The 23,417-nt window shown below is 41.8% G+C and overlaps 1 protein-coding gene across 1 annotated transcript in view; it reads right to left on the bottom strand.

Moving 5' to 3' along the window:
* Positions 1 to 13,956: 13,956 nt before the first annotated feature.
* The window catches only part of LOC124613842 (glycine-rich protein DOT1-like), a 92,063-nt gene continuing 82,602 nt past the window's right edge, over positions 13,957 to 23,417 (bottom strand). The window contains exon 4 of the mRNA XM_047142565.1: positions 13,957 to 16,349. Within this exon, the coding sequence (XP_046998521.1) occupies positions 15,529 to 16,349 (821 nt within the window). The 3' untranslated portion in view covers positions 13,957 to 15,528. The remainder of the gene's footprint in view (positions 16,350 to 23,417) is intronic.

The following is a 23,417-nucleotide window of genomic DNA, read 5'->3' as shown; positions in this document are numbered from 1 at the left end:
CAGTAACGCAACTGGACGCCCACTGAGTCACGATAGTTGGCCTCTTTAGATGAAACACGTTTTATCCTTCATCGGTTGGCGAATAGGGAATGCTTCCGTGGCATTCCCTTCTTGATTTCGTCATTCTGTAAGGCAAAATGGATCAACGCTAGTATGCATCTATCCTCGGGGACCATGTCCACCCCTACGCGCACGATGGCCTCTATCAGCAGGACAATGCAACGTGTCACACAGTTGGCAGCGTACGTGCGTGGTGCGTGGTTCGAGAGCAGCAGGATGAATTTACCGTACTGCACTGGCTACCAAACTCCCCAGATTAAAATCCATCAAGATTCTGCGCGACCATCTCGACCGGTCTGTTCGCACCATGGATCCTCAAAGGAGAAACCTGGAACCGGCGTGGCTCCACACACCTGTCGGTTCCTTCCAGAACTTCCAGAACCTCACTGACTCTCTTCCCGCACAGCTCGCAGCGGTCGTAGCTGAAACAGGTGTTCATTCAGGCTTTTGACAGTTGAGTCTCACACGCACTCTTTCTCAAGTGAGGCTGGAGTCGGTCACGCTAAAATTTGTCTGCAGTGAAAACATCTTACTGAATAACGAATGGTGATGCCCACCTGCGCCTCGGCGGTGCCAGTGGCCGCTGCCGTTGAACCTCGTAAATCGCTCTCACATTTTTATGGTCCGTTAGTCTTGTTAAAATGTTTCGAAATATTCTACACGAAGGGATTGGCACGAGCATCTCTTCTTGTCTCGTGGGCTAACAACCAGTCTAGAGTAATAATTGGCGGTTAATAATTTTGCTCGGAGTTCTCTGGAACTCTTCTGGGGAGAGAATGGAATTTGTGACTAACCTCTTCCATTTCTCTGAAAGGTCAAGAAATAACCACGGGCCCTGGTTGGCTGACGCTGGTTCTGGCGGTCTTCTTTTCGGTCGGACCCAAGAATGAGAGAGCGGCAAAGGCTGACATTCGAGTTTCGAGAGTACACCTACATCTATATGGATACTCTGCACATCACACTTAACTGCCTGGCAGAGAGTTCATCGAACCACCTTCATCATAATTCTCCATTATTCCACTCTCGAACAGTGCGTGGAAAAAACGAATCGTTCAGTGCGAGCTCCGATTTCCCTTATTTTATTACAATGATCGTTTCTCCCCATGTACAAAGGCAGTTCAAAAAGTTTTGCACAGTCTGTAAGGGGTCCGTAGGCCATTACTATAAGTTTTGCGACAGCACAGGTCGACAGGACAAACAATCGATAGAGTGGTCGGGTTGCGAGAGCGAGAGCGAGTGTTGAGACAGTAGAGTCGGACCCAGGCTGCGGGCCGGACCGTGGGGCGGCCGGTGGCCGTAATGCAAGGCCGTACCGACAAAGGGGGTGGCCATCGCCGTGGTTTAACCCCTTTTGTGTTAGAAATATATGGGAAAGTGAACAAGTACAATTACTAGTGTTATTCAGTGATATTTCAGTGCCGATATTTGTATTTTCGCGTCTACCGCGCCGGCATTATTTGGATTGCAGTGTTGGATTGCAGTGATTGAAATTGCGTGTGAAGATAATGAATAACGAAAGGGCCTGTGCTGAGATTACCCGTTATTAATTCTGTACGACGAAGGCAGTGGCTGTCTCCTTACTTTGTGTTTTTGTGATGAATATAAGTTGCTGATTAATGAAGCTGTGTTGTCGTTCTTCTTGGCACCAGACATTTCTTTATTACAGCATTTGAGAAGGACAAAATGGAATGTAACATCTCCGTAGCAGTCCAATCCGATTGCCAGCCCATTAGGTACACGGTCACATTAATTATTATCTATTTGGGCTGCTATCAGATCCCGATCGAGCGGGATAAGTCAGTAGATTAAACCGGAGTGTTACAAGTCGCCTCTAATTTTTTTTTTATTTTTTGCACGAGAAGAATGAAATTCTTTGGGAACATGCTTGGAACATTTAGCTATAAGTTGGTGTATAAAAGTATTTTCTTTTATTTACAGGTGAGCCATAATGGACCGTGAAGTAGATATTAGGTTGCGACAACGGTCGGTGATGGAGTTCCCCTTCAAGTCCGGCGATGAGTCTGCCACATCGATTCACAGGAAGTTGCTCTCTGTTTATGGATCGCAGCAGTATCCAGCGATGCTTGCAGAGGTTTAAAGAAGGTGATTTCTTCCTACTGGACAATCCACGATGCAGTAGACCATCGACGGCTGTGAGTGATGCGAACGAGGAGACCATTGATCAAATCATTCAAAATCACAGATGTGTGACGACACGACAGCTTGCTGAAATGACTCATTTATCATTGGGTAGTGTGGTACAGTCACTAGGCAACAGAAAAATCTGTGCACGTTGGGTGCCTAGACTACTGACAAGAGAAATGAGAACGATGAGGAAGAATGCGTGCGAGTGTCTCATGAAGACCTTTACCCAGGATGAAACACGGTTGTTTTTTACCGAACCTGAGAGCAATACCCAATCCATGGAGTGGCGTCATCTGGTTCCCCTCGGAAGAAGAATCCAAAACATTCACGAACAGCAGGCCGAAAGGTGATCGCCTCCTTCTTCTGGTATTAGTGTGGTGTCATTTTCATTGACTGTTTGGAACCTGGCTCCACAATTAACCGCACCGTTGCTGTTTGTCACTGGACAAGCTGCGACTTGCCATCAAGACCCACAGACCACAGCTTCAGGGTCAGCTCATCAGACTACACTATGACAATGCCAAACCCCATACAGCCCTTATGACGCAGGAGAAAATCAGGAAAATGGGTTGGAAAATTGTTCCTCATCCTCCCTACAGTCCGGACTTGGCTCCGTCTGATTTTTACCTCTTTGGTCGTCTGAAGGCCCACCTGCGTGGTATGACATTTGATAGTGAGAAAGACCTTATTTCCTGTGTCAACCGATAGTGTAGAAGTCAATTCCCAGAATTTTACCAAAGTGAATTTACATCATGGAAAGAACATCGGGCCACATGCGTCACAGCTGATGGAGACTACATTGAGTTGGCTCAATGTACAGCTAAATGTTGCAAGTATGTTCACAAAAAATTTCATTCTCCTCCTGCAAAAAATTAAAAAAAATTGAGATGACTATGCAAAACGTTTTGAACGGCCTTTGTAGATCGGTGTCAACAAAATATTTTCGCATTCGGAGGACAAAGTTATTGACTGAAAATTCGTGAGAAATGTTGTATTATGACCGTGACACCCTCTCCCCTACTTTTCGATAATACAAAACATGCTGCCATTCTCTTAACTGTCACAATGTACTCCGTTAATCCTATCTGGGAATGATCCCACACAATGCACGGGTACTCCGTAAGAGGACGGACAAGAGTAGTGTAGGCAGTCTCTTTAGTAGACCTGTTGCAGCTTCTAAGTGTTCTGCCAATAAAAAGCAGTCTTTGGTTACGCTTCACCAGAACGTTTTCTATGTGTTCTTTCCATTTTAAGTTGTTCGTAATTGTAATTCCTAGGTACGTAGCTGTATTTACGGCTTTTAAATTTGACTGATTTATCGTGTAAACGAAGTTGGATGACCTCACACTTTTCATCATTTAGGGTCAATTTCCAACTTTCACACTATACAGATATCTTTTGTAAATAGTTTTACAATCGACTTCGATCTTCTGATGACTTTACTAGACGATAAACGACAGCATCATCTGCAAAAAATTTAAGACGAGTGCTCAGATTGCCTCTTAAATCGTTCACATAAATAAGGAACAGCAAAGGGCCTATAACACTACCTAGGGAATGCCAAAATTCACTTTTGTTTTAGTCGATGGCTTTCCATCAGGTACTACGAACTGTGACCTCTCTGACAGGAAATCATGAATCCAGTAATATAACTGAGACGATATTCCATAAGTACGCAATTTCACTACAAGTCGCTTATGTGGTACAGTGTCAAAAGCCTTCTGGAAAACTAGAAATAAGGAATCAATTTGAAATCCCTTGTCAATAGCACTCAACACCTCGCGTGTATAAAAAGCTAGTTGTGTTTCACAAGACCATTGTTTTCTAAATCCTTGTTGACTATGTGTCAATAAACCGTTCTCTTCGAGGTAAATCATAATGTTCGAAAACAATATATGTCCCAAAATCCTGCTGCATATCTACTTTAATGGTATGGGTCTGTAATTTAGTGGATTACTCCAACTGCCTTTCTTTAATATTGGCGTAGCTTGTGCAACAGCCGAGTCTTTGGGTACAGATCTTTCGTCGAGAGAGCGGTTTTTTTGGAGGTATTGCATCAGCATACTTTGAAAGGAATCTAATTGGTATACAGTCTGGACCAGAAGACTTGCTTTCATTAAGTGATTTAAACTGCTTCGCTATTCCGAGGATATCTACTTCTAAGTTACTCATGTTAGCGGGTGTTATTGATTCGAATTCTGGATTATCTACTTCATTTTCTTTGGTGAAGGAATTTCGAAAAGCAGTGTTAACTAATTCAGCTTTGGCAGCATTGCCGTCGATAGTATTTCCATTGATATCGAGCAGAGAAGGCACTGATTGTGTCTTGCCGCTGGCGTACCTTTACATACGACCAGAATCTCTTCGGATTTTCTGCTAGGTTTCGATGTAAAGTTTTGTTGTGGAAACTGTGATAAGCATATCGCATTGAACTCCGCGCTATGTTTCGATCATCTGTAAAAGATCGCTATTCTTGGGGATTTTGCTTGCGTTTAAGTTTGGCAAGCTTTTTTCTTTGTTTCTGCGACAATTTTCTGTCCCTTTTTGTGTACTAAGGGGATCACTTCACTCCTGTGTTAATTCTTTTGGTTTAAAACCATCAATTGCTATTGATACTATTTGTTTGAGTTCAAGTCTCATCTGTTCTACACTTACACTGTTAATTTGGAAGGAGTAGAGCCTGTTTCTGAGGAAGGCGTCAAGCGATTTCTTATCTGCTTTTTGAACTGGTATATTTTTGGTTTGTTTATAGAGCAGTATACACTCAGGGTCCAATGCTGGTGAAGTATAGACGAGGTCCGATGGTAGTGTTGTGAAGAGTGGCGAGTGTTCTGGTTTCGGTGTTTGAACTTAACAGAAACTGGCACTGTGTGAATTTTATAGGAATGTCACGATAGCGTTAGATGTTACTTAAAGCGGAATTGATGACTCTAATTTTAGTTACTTGAATTCTTTCGCGCTTCGGGAATCGAAGCATATTACAGTGAATCGTGTGTTGCCATGTCTTGCTCGTTTACCTGGCTAGTGCACATGTTAATTCTTGTGCATGTCTGAGTACCACCTCTCCTGGTAGCATTGGTAAACCAGTTATTTCTGCCATATCACTTCAAGTCGATTCATTTCCGATCTCCAGAGACAAAGCCTCTTTTATACTTTGCTTCTCAGTACCTTGCCGGCCAGTCAGGTACGTGTAACTGAGACAGTTTAATGCATTTTTTTACTTTTGCACGAAGACATTAATTATGTTTAGTTTTTCCGCATGCACGAGATTCTTCTGAAATAAATGTATAGTAATTGAATTCATTTTGCTATCATTTCGGTAGTTTGTAACATCGCTGATTGTTTAACTATGGTCCGTCAGCCACGGTTAAACGTAGACGACGGACGTGTTTTCTTGACAGTTCCGTTGTACAAACCATTACCCAAATAAGATACCGTTTCACTATGTATCTAGAGGACTAGGCGAAGGACATACAATCAATTAAGATTCTGACTTCGTGAAAGCCCAGTCAGAGAAAAACGGGCACCGGTTCCAATTAGACAAAAATTGTCAATAATTCCGTACAAGGATTTTAAGATAATTGATTTAATGGATTACAGGAGAAGAACACGAGAGAAGGTATGTGCCCTTGATAACAGAGACGTAACAATAGTCATTTCTAGGATCATCCGTCTCTACGACGGAACATGGATGAAGGTTTTGCAGAAAGTAAGTGTACTAGATTTTTATGTTATTTAGAAACGAGAATTTTACAGGATATTGTTGATTCATTTGTTGACTATTTTTCCACACAATCGCCATCCCGTTCACTGCTAGTGGTGAACCGTGACACAAGCTGCTTTGTGCCCTCCTCAAGAAACTCTCCCTCCAGCTCCTTCCTCCAATTCAGAACCTCTTACTGCATTTGCTCGTCCATTGAAAGTGTGCCTTGAGGGAGGTGAAAAGACGACAATCTGAGGACATCAAGGGAGGGGGGGATTCAAAACATGCCAACCATATGAGTTGTGCATTGACAGTCTTCTGCTGAAGCAACAATCCTTCAAATATTATGCCTTTTCGGTCCCAAAACACTGAAGCCATAATTTTTTGCTCGAAATTGTGGTTTTGAATTTTTTGACAGATGGGGAACTGGTGTGAAGCCACTGTGACGACTGTCTTTTTGTCTCAGGCGTATAATGAGCCGCCCACGTTTCATCTCCAGTCACAAAAAAAGGTCAGAAATACCTTACCTTCCAATTCGAGTTTCTCAAGAAACTCGCGGGGGCTATTGACCCCATTTTGCTTGTACTGATCTGTCAGCTGTTTAGGGTCCCATCTTACGCACGTTTTCTGGTATCCCAGTCATTCTATGAGTATGTCGTACAAAAAATTTCTGGAGAGTTGTGGAAACATTACAGAAATTTCAACTCCTGTCAGTGGGCTTTCTTCACGAACAGTTTCCTCGTGTTTTTGCACCATCTCGTCAAAATGGAAGGTCTTCCACTACTCTTTTCGTAATAAACATTTATTCTAACTGAACTAAACTCCCAGCACGACATAAACACATCCGTTTTGCTCATAACACCTTCGCCGTATATCGTTTTGATTCGCGAAAAAATTTCGTTAGGTCTAACTCCATCCGGGAGTAGGAAGCAGGTTGCAGCACGTGGTTTCCATCTGACGGGATTTCTTGCCGACATCTTTCACGCATCTGGACGCTTCAACGTGTCCCCGCGGCGCTCTCTCTGGTCACGCGATCACCCTCCACCACTCAGTATTCCCAACCCTCAAAAAACAAAAAAACCACAGCCCGTTATGGTAACAAAACACTTACTTTATGAACTTGCCTCATAGAATGAACAGTGAGACGGAGAGAAACTGGTAGCCGCGATGCAAGAGAAATCGAAGAGAACAGTGCGATTGTGGGAGACGTAGGGGCCCACTCACTTCGCCAATGAGAAATGGGAAAAATTTCAAAGATACGGCAGCCCCTCAATTGCTGACGGAGAATCACTTCTGAAAAACATGTGAAGGCGGCCTGCAACTGAGCTGGACAAACATTTACGGCACAGCACTGATGATAACTCTAGATGTGCTATTGTCTATGGTGCGTGCTTCAGTGTTGGGACTGAAGACTGATGAATTGATTCTGGTGCAGCAAGGTGCAAACTACTTCTTCGGAATTTTGTCACTAACTCGCGGAAACAGCAGGATTGCCAACAATCCTCGTGTGTATACTAAAAACTGGAAATGCTGTTGGTAACGAAATTAGACAAATAAGGACTATGAGGTTACACTGCACAAGTTGGTATGTGAACAAAGCGTTCATCTTGTCACAGATCTTTATGTTAACTTCGCGCTCGGCGTAGAGTGATTTCGTGTGAACAGAGAGAAGACTGATTTTCAGGATCATAGTTCGAAGACATCGTGTGACCGAAACAAAAACAAATGGAACAAGGTGAGAAAAGAAGTGACAATATTTCAGATGAACTTTTAAAAACTGGTGTTGCAAATGAAATTGAGTGAAAGATGATATACGATTACTTCACACTTGCTTCGGAGCAAGGCGAAAGAATCTTTAACGAAAATTATCAACTGGAAGATAAATTAAATACAACAACGCATTTGTCTTCATGTGTGAGAGAAAACCTGGTTCACTTATTGAATAAATATTCTAACGTATTTTCAAAATGACGCAGAATAATTAATGTCATGATATGAAGCTCAGTGAACAAGAACCATTTTGTATCGGGACATTTGTTATCATTTGATTACGCGAACTGCCACGTCAGGTAAATTAAGGACTACTGCATACGAGAGTGACGGGCTTTTGCTATCAGATATTCCAGAATTTGCTAGAGATTTCGGAAGATAATGTACTTGTATCACTGAATAGTAAGCTAGAGTGCATCAAGTGAAAAATTTACATCGCTCTCACTGACCAATCCTACGATTATCTGGCCTGATGTAAAATTTTTTCCGGATTGACACTGTAGTTAAAATTTGTAAGGGATTTAGTGCACAACAACGTGTATGACAGTGAATCTATCCAAATATTCGACGAAATCTGTGGTTAGCTTTCTACTTGATATAGATATATATACAGCTCTTGTATCCAGTTCCTGTAACGGTTTCTAAGAACTGTCCGTCACCAACCCTTACAGTTTGTCGTATGGCTGACTGCAAAGGTAAATACTGTGCATCTGACACGTGTACTTGGGCGTGAATTTAAACTGCGGCTCATTTCTATGTATCTACTCTCCGGTAGGAATATTTTGGACAAAGTAATGTAACTAAAACATTAAAATCGGGATATTCAAGGCTTGCTTGGACGTTTGTTATAAATCGCTATTGTAGTTCTCTGATCGCTCCATGAGTTCCACAACATTCTCATCTTTTTTCAGAAATAAAAAATTGATCTAACATCATAACTGCACTCTGTATTTCCGACTTTTTTGACAGTTTCCTCCACTTCAAAACACCACAATTTTGCAGGCACAGAATAAGTGAATTGTATGGACATACGCAAATGATCTTATTGCACGTAGAACGAAAAGTTGCTGTCTAATTGCTCTGTTCAGTTAGTGCGCGAAATTTTCAAACGACATCTTCCAAAAAGTGGAAAGCTTCGTAATTATACAACTTTTAAATGAGGCTTCACAGTTAGACTGTTTCACATTCGTGATAATATTGTATACGTTTTTTTTATTATTTATTTTATGGACTTCATTGGACCACTCTAGTCAAAAATACAAAGTTATAAACAAGTTGTTACACAGGGATACAATTTGGCTCAACAATAACTTAATATGATATTTAAGTAATATAATTATTAGCATTTATTCTTATATGAAAGGTGTTTTGCTCTTCTGTCTGCCCAATATTTCTTCATTCTTTCAGATATTTTCTTTCTTTCTTCATTTGAGACCACTCTTCCTGTACTCCTTTTATTGATTTTCATTTTTAGTCTGGTTTGCGGGTCTTGCTGTATTCTGGTTTTCTCTGTCTTGTTTTTTTAGGTCATCTACTGTAATTTGGAGTTCTTTTATATCTTCCTTAATTTCTGTGATCCATTTAATGTCGTTCTTGCTATTCCACAATTTTTCTATTATTTTTTTACTAATTCTGTTTTCTGCAGTTCTCAGATGTCCAAAGAATGAGATGCGTTTCTTCCTGATCGTGCTCATGACTGGTTCTATTTTCTTATGTACTGTTTCATTTGATGCTATTCTCCAGTGTCCATTTATTTTATACTGTTTATTTATACATGTCCTAATTATTCTTCTTTCTATTTTTAGTATTCTGTCAATTTCTACTGTATTAGTTGTTTTGAAGATAGTTTCAGTTGCATACGTTATTTCTGGTTGTGTAACTGTTTTATAGTGTTTTAATTTTGCATCTATAGATAGGCTTTTTTTGTCGTATGTAGTTTTGGTAATGTAATTTGCGTACTTCAGTTTTTTTATTCTATTCTGCCATGATGGCTTCTCATTTAGATTGTATGTTATTATTTCGCCTAAATATTTAAATTTATCGGCAATTTTGATTTCCTGTTCTCTTATTGTAATTTTGTTTGCAAGTGGTGGATCAGTTAGCATAATCTCCGTTTTTTCAAATGATATTCTAAGGCCTACTTTCTCTATTTCTTGTAGTGATTTCACTTGTTGCCTGGCTTCTTGAACGGTGTTGGCTAGGAGAGCAAGATCATCAGCGAATCCCATGCAGTTTAAGCTAATACCATCTTTTGCACTTCCAATTCTTATCATCTTTGGATTGACCTTGTACCAATCTCTCATTATGTATTCCAGTGCACAGTTGAACAGTAATGGTGATAGGCAGTCACCTTCTCTTAAGCCTGTTTTTATGAGGAATGGTTCCGAAATTTCTCCTCTAAACTTCACTTTTGATTTGGTGTTGGTTAGAGTGAGTTGTATTATTTTAATTAGTTTTGGATGGAGTCCTAGATTTCTTAAAATTTTTAATACTGAAGGTCTGTGGAGACAGTCATATGCCTTCTTAAAATCTACAAATGTTATTGCCAGAGGTTTGTTCCGTTTCTTGTAGTATGCCATAATCAATTTTAAACTAATTATCTGCTCTGCACAGCTTCTCCATGGTCTGAACCCTCCCTGATATTCCCTTAACTCCTGTTCTAATTGCTCCTTGATTCTTTCATATAGGATCTTGGATAGAATTTTTTATGTGCAATCTAGGAGAGAGATTCCTCTGTAGTTGTCCGGGTTGCTCTTATCTCCCTTTTTGTATAGTGGGTGGATGATAGCTGTGGTCCAATGTTCGGGGAATCGTTCTGTTACCCAAATTTTTGTTAGAGGCATGTGTAAGGATGTCTTGACTGTGTCACTTGCATATATCCGCATTTCAACAAAAACCTGATCTTCTCCACATGCCTCATAATTTTTTTGTTCTTTAAGAATTTTTTCTACTTCTTGGAAAGTTGGAGGGTCTAGTTTGTTAGGTTTGGTTTTTATTGGGGTATTTATGTTGATTTGTAAGAGTTCTTTGGGTTCCTCGCAATTCAGAAGTTTGTTAAATGCTTTTGCCATGATTTCTGCGTTTTCCTTGTTACTGTGTGTCATTCTTCCATCTTCATCATTCAGTATTAGTGTAGGGGCCTCATACTGTTGTAGTTGTTTCCCAAAGATTTTATAGTAGTTCCTGGAGTTGGTTTTATGATAATTACCTTCTAAAGAGTTTATAATATCTTTATGGAATCCTCTCTTGATTCTTTTAATATTTTGTGTGAATTTTTTTTCTTTCATTTTTTAGGATGATGGCATTATCGTCAGTTTCAGGTGTTTGAAACTTTAACCATGCTTGGTGTCTATCTTCATGGAATTTGTCACATTCTGATGTCCACCAGGCATGTTTCCTTCGGGGGCTCAAGGGAGCTAGATTCTCTGCTTCTTTTTTAAGATTAGGCACTAGTTGTTCTAGATCATCTGTTAATTTGATGGTTTGTGTTATTTGTTGGTATTTATTATTTTTAATTAGCTGATGTGGGTCAAACCTTTTTATTTTATTAGTTTTTCCGGTCCTCTTCTTTAACGGAGTGAATTTGATTTTAATTTTAACTATATAATGGTCTGAGCCTGTGTCTACTCCTCTCAGTACTTTAACATTGTGGATCTCCTTATGAAAATTTTTGTCCATACTGACATGGTCTAGCTGCCACTCTCCCTTCCTCCAGTCTGGATGTTTCCATGTTTTAAGTTTACTTGGCTTTCTCTTAAAGTATGTTGATTTAGATATTAGGTTGTGTTCTCTGCAGAGTTCTACAAGTCTTTGACCGTTTTTGTTCGTAAATTTATGTGGACTCCATTTTACAGTTATATCTTTATTTTTCCTTGCTTTTCCCAACTGAGCATTGAAATATCCCAATAAGATTTTTACATTATTTTTATTTACTCTGTTCACAGTTTGTTCTAGAAGGTCCCAAAATTTATCTGCCTCTTCCTTTGATTTTGATAGACAATTTGTTTCATTTGTTGGGGCATGTGCGTTTATTATTGTATAGGTTTTATTCATTGTTTTAAAGCTTAGAGTCGCAATTCTTGGTGATACTGCTTGGAAATCCGTTAATTAATCTATTATTCTTATGTTTACTTAAAACCCTGTTCCGAACTTGGGACATTGTTTCATTGCCCTCGGTCCTGGTTTCCCATTATAAATTCTGTATCCTTGTGATTCGAATGGGTCCTCTGTGGTGTTTCTCATTTCTTGGATCCCTGTTATTAAATTTTTTTGTTTATTTAGTTCATCTGTGAGCCCCTTGAGTTTTCCGGTCTGAAGTAGTGAGTTTATGTTGTGTGTTGGTATATAATTTATTGGCTCATGTTTAATCTTCTTTTTGTGTTTTAGTGTGCATTTTGTTGGTTGCAAACGCTCCGATTCGTTGCTGTCTTCTAGTTGACTACCCACCGAATCCGATGTAGCCTTTTCCTGCCTTTTTGAGCAGGACGGTGGAATTTTTTTCCTAAAAGACCTTTCCATTTTTGACTTTCGAAGGTTGTCAACCTTAGTTTGAGCAAGCTCCGATTTACAACTACGGTTGTTAACCGCAGAGGGTGTGTTTGGTCGCCAAGAGCTATTTTATTTCACTCAAGTCCGCCGGTAAACGGGACTTACCTATCCGCCACCTGGGACGCGCCACGTAGGAGTATCACCTCTCCTCCTATTATGACAGCATAGTAGGTACGTTTATTTATATACAACAAGTTTAAAACTTATAGGGGTGGGACGGGGGCAGGGGGGGGGGGATGTGTTGGTGCCATCGCTGGAGAGTGAGAAGGCTGCTAATACGACAATCTCGGGTATAACGATAGGGAGTTGGAGGTCGTGTTCTGGGCAGTACAGGACAATCAAAAGATGTCGAATGTGGGAGAGAAGAGACAGACAGTAAATATGTTCATCGAGGGTTCGAGTGGTTGACGGATTTGGAAGGCAGAGCGGAGATCGTGGTTTTAGAGGATCTGAGAGCATAGTGTCCTTTGTGATCAGTAAGTACCTTCAGTTGTTTTCAGTATTCATTGATGACTGCTTTATGTCTGTATGTTCGGTCTACAATTATATTTGTTAACACACGTTGCTCAGTAGTGCTGTATTTCCAGCGACTGTATTCATGATGACGTATTTGTTACACTTTTGAATCGTTCTTGTGGGTGAGCTTTACGGGTTGCCACCCTCTGGTAGACGAAGAGTGTCTCTTCTGGGCCTCGCACCTCACGGAGACAGTTGACACTTATCGCTTCTGGCAGACTGAACATTCTAATAACGTGCATTCGGTCTGTGATTGTCCCTTGCCAGTTGAACGTCTTGCCTTTCTTTCTCCAGATCAATGTAAATCTCTCTTTCATTACTATCTTGCACGATTTAACTACTTTGTACAGATTCTTTTTTTAGTTCAGTGTATCGCAGATCCTGGAGACGACAAAAACAGTGAAAAACGTGAAATGATGTCAAATAAAGATTCCGTAGGCGGCGGTGTTATCTAGTGAGCCACCTTAATGCTTGCTACCAACCGACGTGAAATTCAACTTCCCAGTGACTTGCGGGCGTAGCACTTCTGGGAGAAGTGGTAATGAGAATACGCCATATTCCGAGGATTGGTTTGAGAAAGAACCTTTCACTTTGTAGTGAAGTATATCGAGAATGATCTTTCATAACAGACTATAACGGCAAGGCTATCAGAACAGAATCCGTGCAGACATCAAACTTGTAGAGTGGCACTGTTGTGAGGTACATTTTCGGGTAACTCAGATGGCGAGAGCGTATCACATGACTCATTCAACAGCCCGCGCTGGTAGTGAGACATGAATGTTCAGTTTGTCCAATCCGTGGCCAGAAACAGGATTTTAACACACGTACCTCCTACGTTGCCATCCGGCAGTGTGCACGAAGGTACGTTAGGTAGCTTTTGTATAAATACGTATTGTGGTTTACAAGATTCCGAGGTGCCTTGATGAAGAGCCTTGTATTATAACAGAGAAATTTTAACAATAATTTATTTTACCTGCTTCTTAATTAACGTTGAGGTGGCAAATGCATGAGACAAATAACGTCAAATAAGTTAATTACTTTAGAGAAAGCGTACGTTCCGAAAATATGAGACCAGAAGTTTCAAATTGCAGTAGTCTATAATTGTAGAAAGCTTTACAAACCTGTCAGTAAAATTATAGATGTTGTTGTGCTACAGAAAATGAAGTAAACATTTTTGTTTAAGAATAAAAGATGGAAATGACTCAAGACTGTGCTGCTGGAAATGAGAGAAACAGTTTTATTTCACAATAGAAGATACATTGTTCAGTAAACAGAAAAGTAATTACAATATTAGAAATATTGCACGGACTGTTTTAATACATCTACGGGTTTCAAGTTAGACTTGCCTTCGCATGGTTTGCCTTTATACAGGCCCCTGGAGTCGTCATTACGCAAACGGTGGACAATGTGAGTCACTCCAGGCCTGTCTCACGTAAGAGATGTCGTAATTCACAGAAAGTTCTCACACTATATTTCAAGCTCTTTCATGTTTCCGCCTTACAGCGTCGATAGTCTACTGGGTGTGACGAAAATCTTGTCTTTAAAATAAATACTTTCAAAAGAGATCACGTAAAATTATCACTGTCGTTGTTGCAATAGGCGTTCAATAATAGAGAACCATCACGTTCGCAGTAGCTTCTGTCATTGCCTGTTAGGAAATTTAGACGTTTATCAATGGAGACACACACAGATTATTGTAAGCATCAAAAAGGAGGAATTACCTTCTAGCAACCCGATTTTGTAACTCACCTCTTTAGGTTATCTGTATACGAAGAAGACAGTAAAGGCAGAAAATAACACAGCGAATGAATTCCACGCACAACTTACGAAGTCGTTGACATCTTACATCATTATAATACGTGGACCGCTACCGGAAACGTATGGTAGCATAGCAGTCTCTATTATATTTGAACGCTCTCAGAAAAACATGGTTGTAAATATAAGATTTTTCATTTTGCTCTAACAATTTCTTATCAAGATAGGAATATTAGAACGTTACTCGTAAAACCTTACAGTTCAGACGTAAGTATCTTGAAAAATGTTGGGTCCACGCACAATGCATGAGCAGTAATTTAACGTGTTTCGAAGGAACGAGCCTTCAGCATCGTAAATATCTGTAAACAAGACCTCATTACATGGAATTTGTATCCAGCATTTACAAATGTGCATCCATGCTAAGACTTATTGTGGATGAAAGTTTGTGTGTTCCGTGCAACAAAGATTCTTGTGTGTAGATATTTCCAAATGATGCAGGATACGTTATTTTGAAAGGTGTCAACTCAGTGCTTTTGTATGGTGCGTGGTTTAACAGCCATTTCATTTTTCAGGTCGAGTACCCCAACGGTCTTACATCTAAACATGGATAAATTAAAAACGCGTAAGTAAATTAGGAATTAAACTTTGGCTTCAACAATAGACCGTAATCTGACGGTGACAGCCGAGGTATATCAGTATTAAATTACGTGTTTGTGATGTAAGGAAACTTACAAATAGAGATCGTTGTATCACTTGCCGTCAGCTAACGAATTGTGAAGAAAAGAAAATGTCGATGTTATATTCGATATGCATCAGTGGACTACGTACTACAAATAACAATGTTTAACAAAAAGCCTAAATAAATTACAGTCTTTATGGGTCTAACTATGCTAGATCTTATGCTAAAATACGATTAATTCTCACAGAACTTGGCAGGTAATGGCGATGCCTTGCCCCTTTTTAGAACAGTCTGCAGAGATGGAGTCCAGATAAAAGTACATTGGGAACTATGAGAGAGGGAGGTCGTGCATTTACTTAGACCAATGGCTCTTCTTCCGCCTTCCATAAAACCCGACGGTTCCCCCTCCGAGGTGTGGTCCGCTACTGCCGCCGGTTCCGGCTGTGGGGTGAGTGGGGTGGCACCGCCCACTGCAGCCCCCAGCGCTTGGGTAGTAGCCGCCCCCAGCATTGGGGTAGCCTCCACTGCCACTGGGGTAGCCACCGCCTCCGCTGGGGTAGCCAGCACCCCCGCTAGGGTAGCCGCCACCACCACCACCACCACCACTAGGATAACCGCCGTGACCTGCTCCACTAGGGTAGCTTCCACCCCCACTCGGATATCCAGGGTACCCAGGATAACCACCACCGCCACTAGGATAAACGGGCCCTGTGGGGTAGCGACCACCGTGAGGCCGCGCTCCTGCCCCGCCGTGGTGGGTTCCACCTGGAGCTGGGTAGTGACCGCCTCCACTGGGGTAGCCTCCGCCGCCACCGCTGGGGTACGAGCCCCCGCCTCCGCTGGGATAGCCGCCGCCGCTACTGCTGGGGTGGAAGCTGGGCCTCTGGTTGTACCAGCCCCCGCCGCCCCCAGGGTGGAAGCCGGCGTGGCCGGCATGGGGAAAGCTCCCACCGCCAGCGCCGGGCCGCGGCCCACCGGAGAAGCCTCCGCTCCCGGCATGGGGGCGCCCGCCCCCACCAGGATAGCTGCCACTCCCAGCGCCGCCCCCGCCAGACCAGGTGCCGCCTCCAGCCTGCCCCCAGCCGCGGCCCCAGCTGCTGGTGCCGCCGCCACCAGGGCGCCATGGACCGTGGCTGTGCCCACCGCCACCTCTGTCGTCCAGGCAGTTGTCCGCTGCAAGGCAACCACGACATTCACCTAAAGTGGAAGCACTATTGTCTCTTTATTAGTCCACCAGCAAAGTACACCCATTACACACTTTGGACGCAAATTCACGCAACTGGATACCACAGCGGGATTCCCTGCAGACTAGCAGCATAAATATGTAACAGAATTTTGCCCTGTGTACATTTTCTGTAGAAAATGAACATCAGATACATGCAATTCGGGAATACTGTCATGTACGACAAAAACGTTCACTCATTACAAGTAGGCTTGCTACCCAGTTAGTGCACTGGATGGTTCCGTATCTCAATCGGAAAAACAGAAACGTAATAGGATCGCGTTTTTGCTCGTCTGTCTGTGCAACTGTTAAGACCCATTTTTCTCAGGAACGGGTAAGGGTATGAAGCTGAAATTTATGTCAAATAGTAATGTCTGCAAAATACTAACGTGAATTCTTTACAGACGAATGGAAAAACTGGTAGAAGCCGACCTCGGGGAAGATCAGTTTGGATTCCGTAGAAATGTTGGAACACGTGAGGCAATACTGACCTTACGACTTATCTTAGAAGAAAGATTAAGAAAAAGCAAACCTACGTTTCTAGCATTTGTAGACTTAGAGAAAGCTTTTGACAATGTTAACTGGAATACTCTCTTTCAAATTCTGAAGGTGGCAGGGGTAAAGTACAGGGAGCGAAAGGCTATTTACAATTTGTACAGAAACCAGATGGCAGTTATAAGAGTCGAGGGGCATGAAAGGGAAGCAGTGGTTGGGAAAGGAGTGAGACAGGGTTGTAGCCTGTCCCCGATGTTATTCAATCTGTATATTGAGCAAGCAGTGAAGGAAACAAAAGAAAAATTCGGAGTAGGTATTAAAATTCATGGAGAAGAAGTAAAAACTTTGAGGTTCGCCGATGACATTGTAATTGTGTCAGAGACAGCAAAGGACTTGGAAGAGCAGTTGAAGGGAATGGACAGTGTCTTGAAAGGAGGATATAAGATGTACATCAACAAAAGCAAAACGAGGATAATGGAATGTAGTCAAATTAAGTCGGGTGATGGTGAGGGAATTAGATTAGGAAATGAGACACTTAAAGTAGTAAAGGAGTTTTGCTATTTAGGGAGTAAAATAACCGATGATGGTCGAAGCAGAGAGGATATAAAATGTAGACTGGCAATGGCAAGGAAAGCGTTTCTGAAGAAGATAAACTTGTTAACATCGAGTATAGATTTTAAGTGTCAGGAAGTCGTTTGTTGAAGTATTTGTATGGAGTGTGGCCATGTATGGAAGTGAAACATGGACGATAACTAGTTTGGACAAGAAGAGAATAGAAGCTTTCGAAATGTGGTGCTACAGAAGAATGCTGAAATGCTGAAGATAAGGTGGGTAGATCACGTAACTAATGAGGAGGTATTGAGTAGGATTGGGGAGAAGAGGAGTTTGTGGCACAACTTGACTAGAAGAAGGGATCGGTTGGTAGGACATGTTTTGAGGCATCGAGGGATCACAAATTTAGCAGTGGAGGGCACCGTGGAGGGTAAAAATCGTAGAGGGAGACCAAGAGATGAATACACTAAGCAGATTCAGAAGGATGTAGGTTGCAGTAGGTACTGGGAGATGAAGAAGCTTGCACAGGATAGAGTAGCATGGAGAGCTGCATCAAACCAGTCTCAGAACTGAAGATAACAACAACAACAGTAATGTCTACGGTCCCTTGGCGGTGTGAATAAGTTAAGCTTGTAAGTCCATGCAATCATAAGGTACGGCCATATAAGTCACATATTTAGAAACTCGCTAACTCTCTTATCAAAACCTGTAAATAAATTGCAAATACTTATATACCTGTGAAGGGTAGTGGTCTGGTGGAAAAACGCGTGCTTGGAAACCGAGATGTCGACACACGAATTTTTCTTCCTTCATTTTAACCTAGTCTTCACTTCTCAACGATGTGAGGAGTCACGAGAAGCAACTCGTGGTTTTATTGCACGATAAACTGTAGGCCTGCTTCCCCGCTTGGGTAAATGGGGTAGGTCAGGGACACGCAGGCCCACAAAGTGGCGTCCGCTATAAAGACCTGGGCCAGGGCACGGAACCACATGAAGTCGTTATTACTATTATACTTAGTTTTGTTATTATTATTATTAATATTTAATGAAGTGAGAATCCCACTCGAACTTGTCCGTTTCTTTTTTTTAATTTTCTAATTTCGATCTGCCCAATAATGCAGATACACTGCTTATGAAACGGTACGAAATCCACAAGTATATTTTTTAAACGTTGAGCACAACAAGTATTTACCAGATACGTCACAAATATTCGTGAAGAGTAATCATAGTTAAAAATAAATTATATGCCGTAGCACAGAAATAATTACAAAACTTATCAATAAGTAGGTTAAACATACGTATGCCAATTACTTTCAGTGGCAGCAGACAGATGTAATATTTTAAATGCACTGTGAGTGACAGCGTGCTTTTCACAACACACTCAGATCTCCGAACGTTTGGCGACTCGCTGGATAATGTTTCTCCGAAATCTTCACTTGAATTTAGACTAATGAGATAGGGCTGTAACTCACTTGCGTGTTAGCACTAAATGAGAGCACGTGCTCTGTATGAGACCTACTGCATTTGTTTATAGATTAAGAAGCCAGGTACAATATCATGCTGTCTAAAACGAGGAAGTTAAACGAAGTTAATCTATACACGGAATAGAATTCGCGAACTCGAGTGTTCTAACGTAATACTGTAGCCAGTGTACTAAGTGGGCTGCACAACTGTACAGTACTGTATGACGACTCGGTGAAGAAAAAGTAAATGAATCACAGCTGTAGGCGCTATTATAAATGGTAGTAAAAAATAGATTCTGGAGAATCGATTTAAAGTTGCATTATCTACAACAAATCCCCCTCATCGTACGTTTGATTACAGAGTTACCAAATTGCCTTTCTTTGTCTTTCATTTGTTCGGGAAAATATGATTGGCACGAAATTTTATTACAGACATTTTTGTGCTGGTAGTGTGTAAGGAATCATGCTGTGGCGTCCAAGTGCTTGAATTTTGGTTCACCCTGAATATAAACCTTATGAGCAACAAAAAGTTGTGGCAGGGTCCGGAAAAGCTTTGTTTACATTTTAGAGCTGATTTTCTGCTTCTCTTCAGTATCACAACAATCATGGGAAACAGAAAGAAAGAAAACGTACCGGAATTACACCAAACATTTTCGTACATGAGTTGCTCAAAATGACGTCATCGTTACGTTTTTGTTAGAATGTACAGCCGGCCGCTGTGGCCGAGCGTTTCTAGGCGCTTCAGTCCGCAACCGCGCTACTGCAACGGTCGCAGGATCGAATCCTGCCACGGGCATGGATGTGTGTCATGTCCTTAGGTTAGTTAGGTTTCAGTAGTTCTAAGTCTAGGCGACTGACGACCTCAGATGTTAAGTCCCATAGTGTTTAGAGCCATTTGAACCATTTTTTTAGAATGTAAATTTAAGTTGTAATTCTCAGGTTCACCATCAGAGGTTGCTGTTCCAATTTAAGGAAGATAATGTTGATATGTGACTCACTTTTTTGGCGTGTATTGAAATGCAGCTGATTTAATTATTCTGCTAGTAGGAAGCACCTCGCAACAAGTGTTTAGTTCATGGCGCACCTGGATTCCAGTACGGTGCAGTGAAAATGTATGCGAAAGGGGATTTGGAAGATGCCGATTTACCGTACGGATTGGCGGACAATAATGGCCATGAGACTCAACGTTTGTACCGGGAGAGGTTCCCTGAACAACAGTGGCCCAAAGCAAGTAAATTGACGACGTTTCGACCGAATTGCTGTGGTGCTCTTCAGGACATTCACCGCACTGTTTCTCTGGTATTGGAGAATGCTCAGTACACTTTATTCTTGTTTGCCAAACGTACCTTTAATGTCCGCTTTGACAGATGAGAATCCATTCGCTCTTGATGTAAAAGAAAGTCAAAATTTGATGCAGAATCGTACTTGGTCGTAATCAATATGACGTACATTTTGTCCCTGTATTAATGACCAGAAACTGAGTACGGAAGAAACAACCATCTACAAAATCCTTTTAGATTGTAGATGGCCAGGCCGTAAGGCACTAGATCTGTATTCAGGAGAACGTATGTTCATGTCCCCGAATAGCCACAGAGTATTAGGTTCTCCGTCATTTCCGCAAATGCCTTAATTCAAATACCGGCATGGTCCTTTGAAAAGAAACTCCCGATCTCGTTTCCGATTCTTCCACAATCCAAACTTCTGTTCCGACTCTAATGATACGTCGTCGACACAACACGTACCTCTAATACTACATCCCCTTCTGCGAAGCTAGTACAAAGAGATATGACCTTAAATATGTTTTCCTGACAATGTGACTTGATCACCATTGAACGGCACAGTATTTCCCATTTCTCTTTAGTCAACATTGATACGACCTAAAGATCATGAAACTATTCCGATCATCTTTTATATGTTTTGGAAGAAAAGTACCAGTCACCTAAGAAAGAAGGCTGCTTTATTTAAGGATACACTTCTCTACCATTTTCTTAGTGTTCTCATTCAGTGGATTAATTCCTTATGTTATTACATGGCTGAAGAATGGCATGCTCTGAGTTGTCTGGTTGGATATTGTTGTAAGCTATCAAAGATGCTACATGTATAATCTCAGGAAGTTTTCAACCTGAGTTTCTGTCCTTGGACGTAAAGAAAGCAGGATGGGCAAAGAGTGAAAGAGGCAGAGATGGCAGACCGTGACTGGTCAATACATCAAAAATATGTGAACAGTAGACAGCGTATTCTGCATCAAGACCATCAATAAAATAATATGGGAATACAACAAGAGCATCCATTACCTGTTCATACTTTCAGAGGGCCTACGATTCAGTGCACAGAAGGATGGAATTGGAAATCATGGCAGAATACAGAATCCTCAAGAAGCTCAGCCTGATCAAAATATGTAAGCAGAAGGCAGTAACCAGGGTGGCATACTGCGACTCAGTGTCGCCTGTTTCACAACAAAACTGGACTGAAGCAAGGCGATGTTCTATCCCCAAATTTCTTCAACCTTGTCATGGAAAATGTGGTAAGAGAAACCAAACGAGCAACAAATGGAAACTTCACAGAAAGACAATCAAATATACTGCCCTATGCAGATGACAAAAGTTTTAATAGGAAACAACAATTGTGAAAGAAGCTAAATGAAAGCACCGTGAAAGTAAGTTTAAAAATTAATGAAGAAGAAACAAAATATGTGATCATACAAAGGAAAAATATGACTAAAGGATAACGTGATAACTTTAACGTAGAAAACTACACTTTCCCCAACACTCCTAGCTTCAAATACCCTGAAGTGCCAAAGAAACTGTTATGGGCGCGCGAATTAAAATACAGGGATATGGAAATAGGTAGGATACGACGCTGCAGTCGGCAACGCCTATGTTAAGACAACAAATGCCTGGCGCAGTTGTTACATCGGTTACTGCTGTTTCAATGGCAGGTTATCAAGATTTAAGTGAGTTTGAACGTCGTGTTATAGTCGGCGCACGAGTGGTGGTACACTGCATCTCCGAGGTAGCAATGTAGTGAGGATTTTCCTGTACGACTATTTCACAAGTGCACCGTGGATGTCAGGAATATAGTAAAACATCAAATCTCCAACACTACTGCGACCGGATAAAGATCCCGCAGGAACGGGGCCAACGACGACTCAACAGAATCGTTCAACGTGACCGAAGTGCTATACTTCCGCAAATTGCTGCAGATTTCAATGATGGGACATCAACAGCTGTCAGCGTGCCAACCATTCAAAGAAACGTCATCGATATGGGCTTTCAGAGCCGAAGGTCTACTCGTGTACCCTTGATGACTGCACGATACTAAGCTTCGTGTCTCGCCTGGGCCCATCAACACCAACATTGTTGATGACTGGAAACGTGTTGCCTGGTCACACGAGTCTCGATTCAAATTCTATCGAGTGGATGTACGTGTACCGGTATGGAGACAGCCTCATGGATCCATGGACCCTACACGTCAGCAGGGGGCTTTCGAAGATGGTGGAGGCCCTGTAATGGCGTGGGGCGTGAGCAGCTGGAGTGACATGGGATCCCTGCTACGTCCAGATACGACTCTGACAGGTGACACGTACGTAAGCATCCTGTCGGATCACCTGCATCCATTCATGTCCATTGTGCATTCCGACGAACTTTGGCAATTCCAGCAGGACAATGCGACACCCCAAACGTCCAGAATTGCTACAGAGTGGCTCCAGGAACACTCTTCTGAGTTTAAACACTTCCGCTGGCCATCAAACTCCCCAGACATGGACATAATTGAGTATATCTGGGATGCCCTGCAAAGTGCTGTTCAGAAAAGTTCTCCACCCCCTCGTACTCTTACGGATTTATGGACAGCCCTGCACGATTCATAGTGTCAGTTCCCTTCAGCCGCACTTCAGACATTAGTCTAGTTCATGCCACGCCGTGTTGCGGCACTTCTGCAGTCATCAGGCCAGTACTGTTATACTAGCCGAAGGCTGGAGTATGACCAAAAAAGAAGAGCACCAGTGATCCAGTCAACATAAAAATGGGTTTGGAGGTCCAACGAGGAACCAGAGAGGCTAGCCGACCAAACCTTGGTAGTGATCGTCGCCAAAGCAAGAAATACGCAACAGGTGGGCCATGTTGTTAGAATGGAGCAAGGCAGAATTGCCCGTCAGATATATGGCAAGAAGATTGCTCAAGACACCGTCGAAGTACAAGAAGAAGATGACATGTGTCACATGTGATGTGATGTCACGCAGCATGTGAAGGTTGCTGTGTGTGTGGACGGGTTACTCCTGTAACCGAAATATCAGATCTGATGGTTCTAGGGGAACCGAAACCGGTCATATGAATAAAGATTTTGCAGTCAAGACGGATTATAAGTAACATTGTAAAACTGGGAAAGAAGAAAATCACAGCACTTGCGATTTAAGACTGCGAAAGTGGACTGCTAATACAAGAAATGAGGAGGTGCGTCATCGGTCAGGAGAGAAACTTTGCGGAAAATATTGACGATAAGAAGGGATAGA

Source organism: Schistocerca americana, chromosome 4 (genome assembly GCF_021461395.2).
Source record: "Schistocerca americana isolate TAMUIC-IGC-003095 chromosome 4, iqSchAmer2.1, whole genome shotgun sequence".
NCBI classification, from domain to species: Eukaryota; Metazoa; Arthropoda; class Insecta; order Orthoptera; family Acrididae; genus Schistocerca; species Schistocerca americana.
This window is presented reverse-complemented; position numbering and strand designations above follow the sequence as displayed.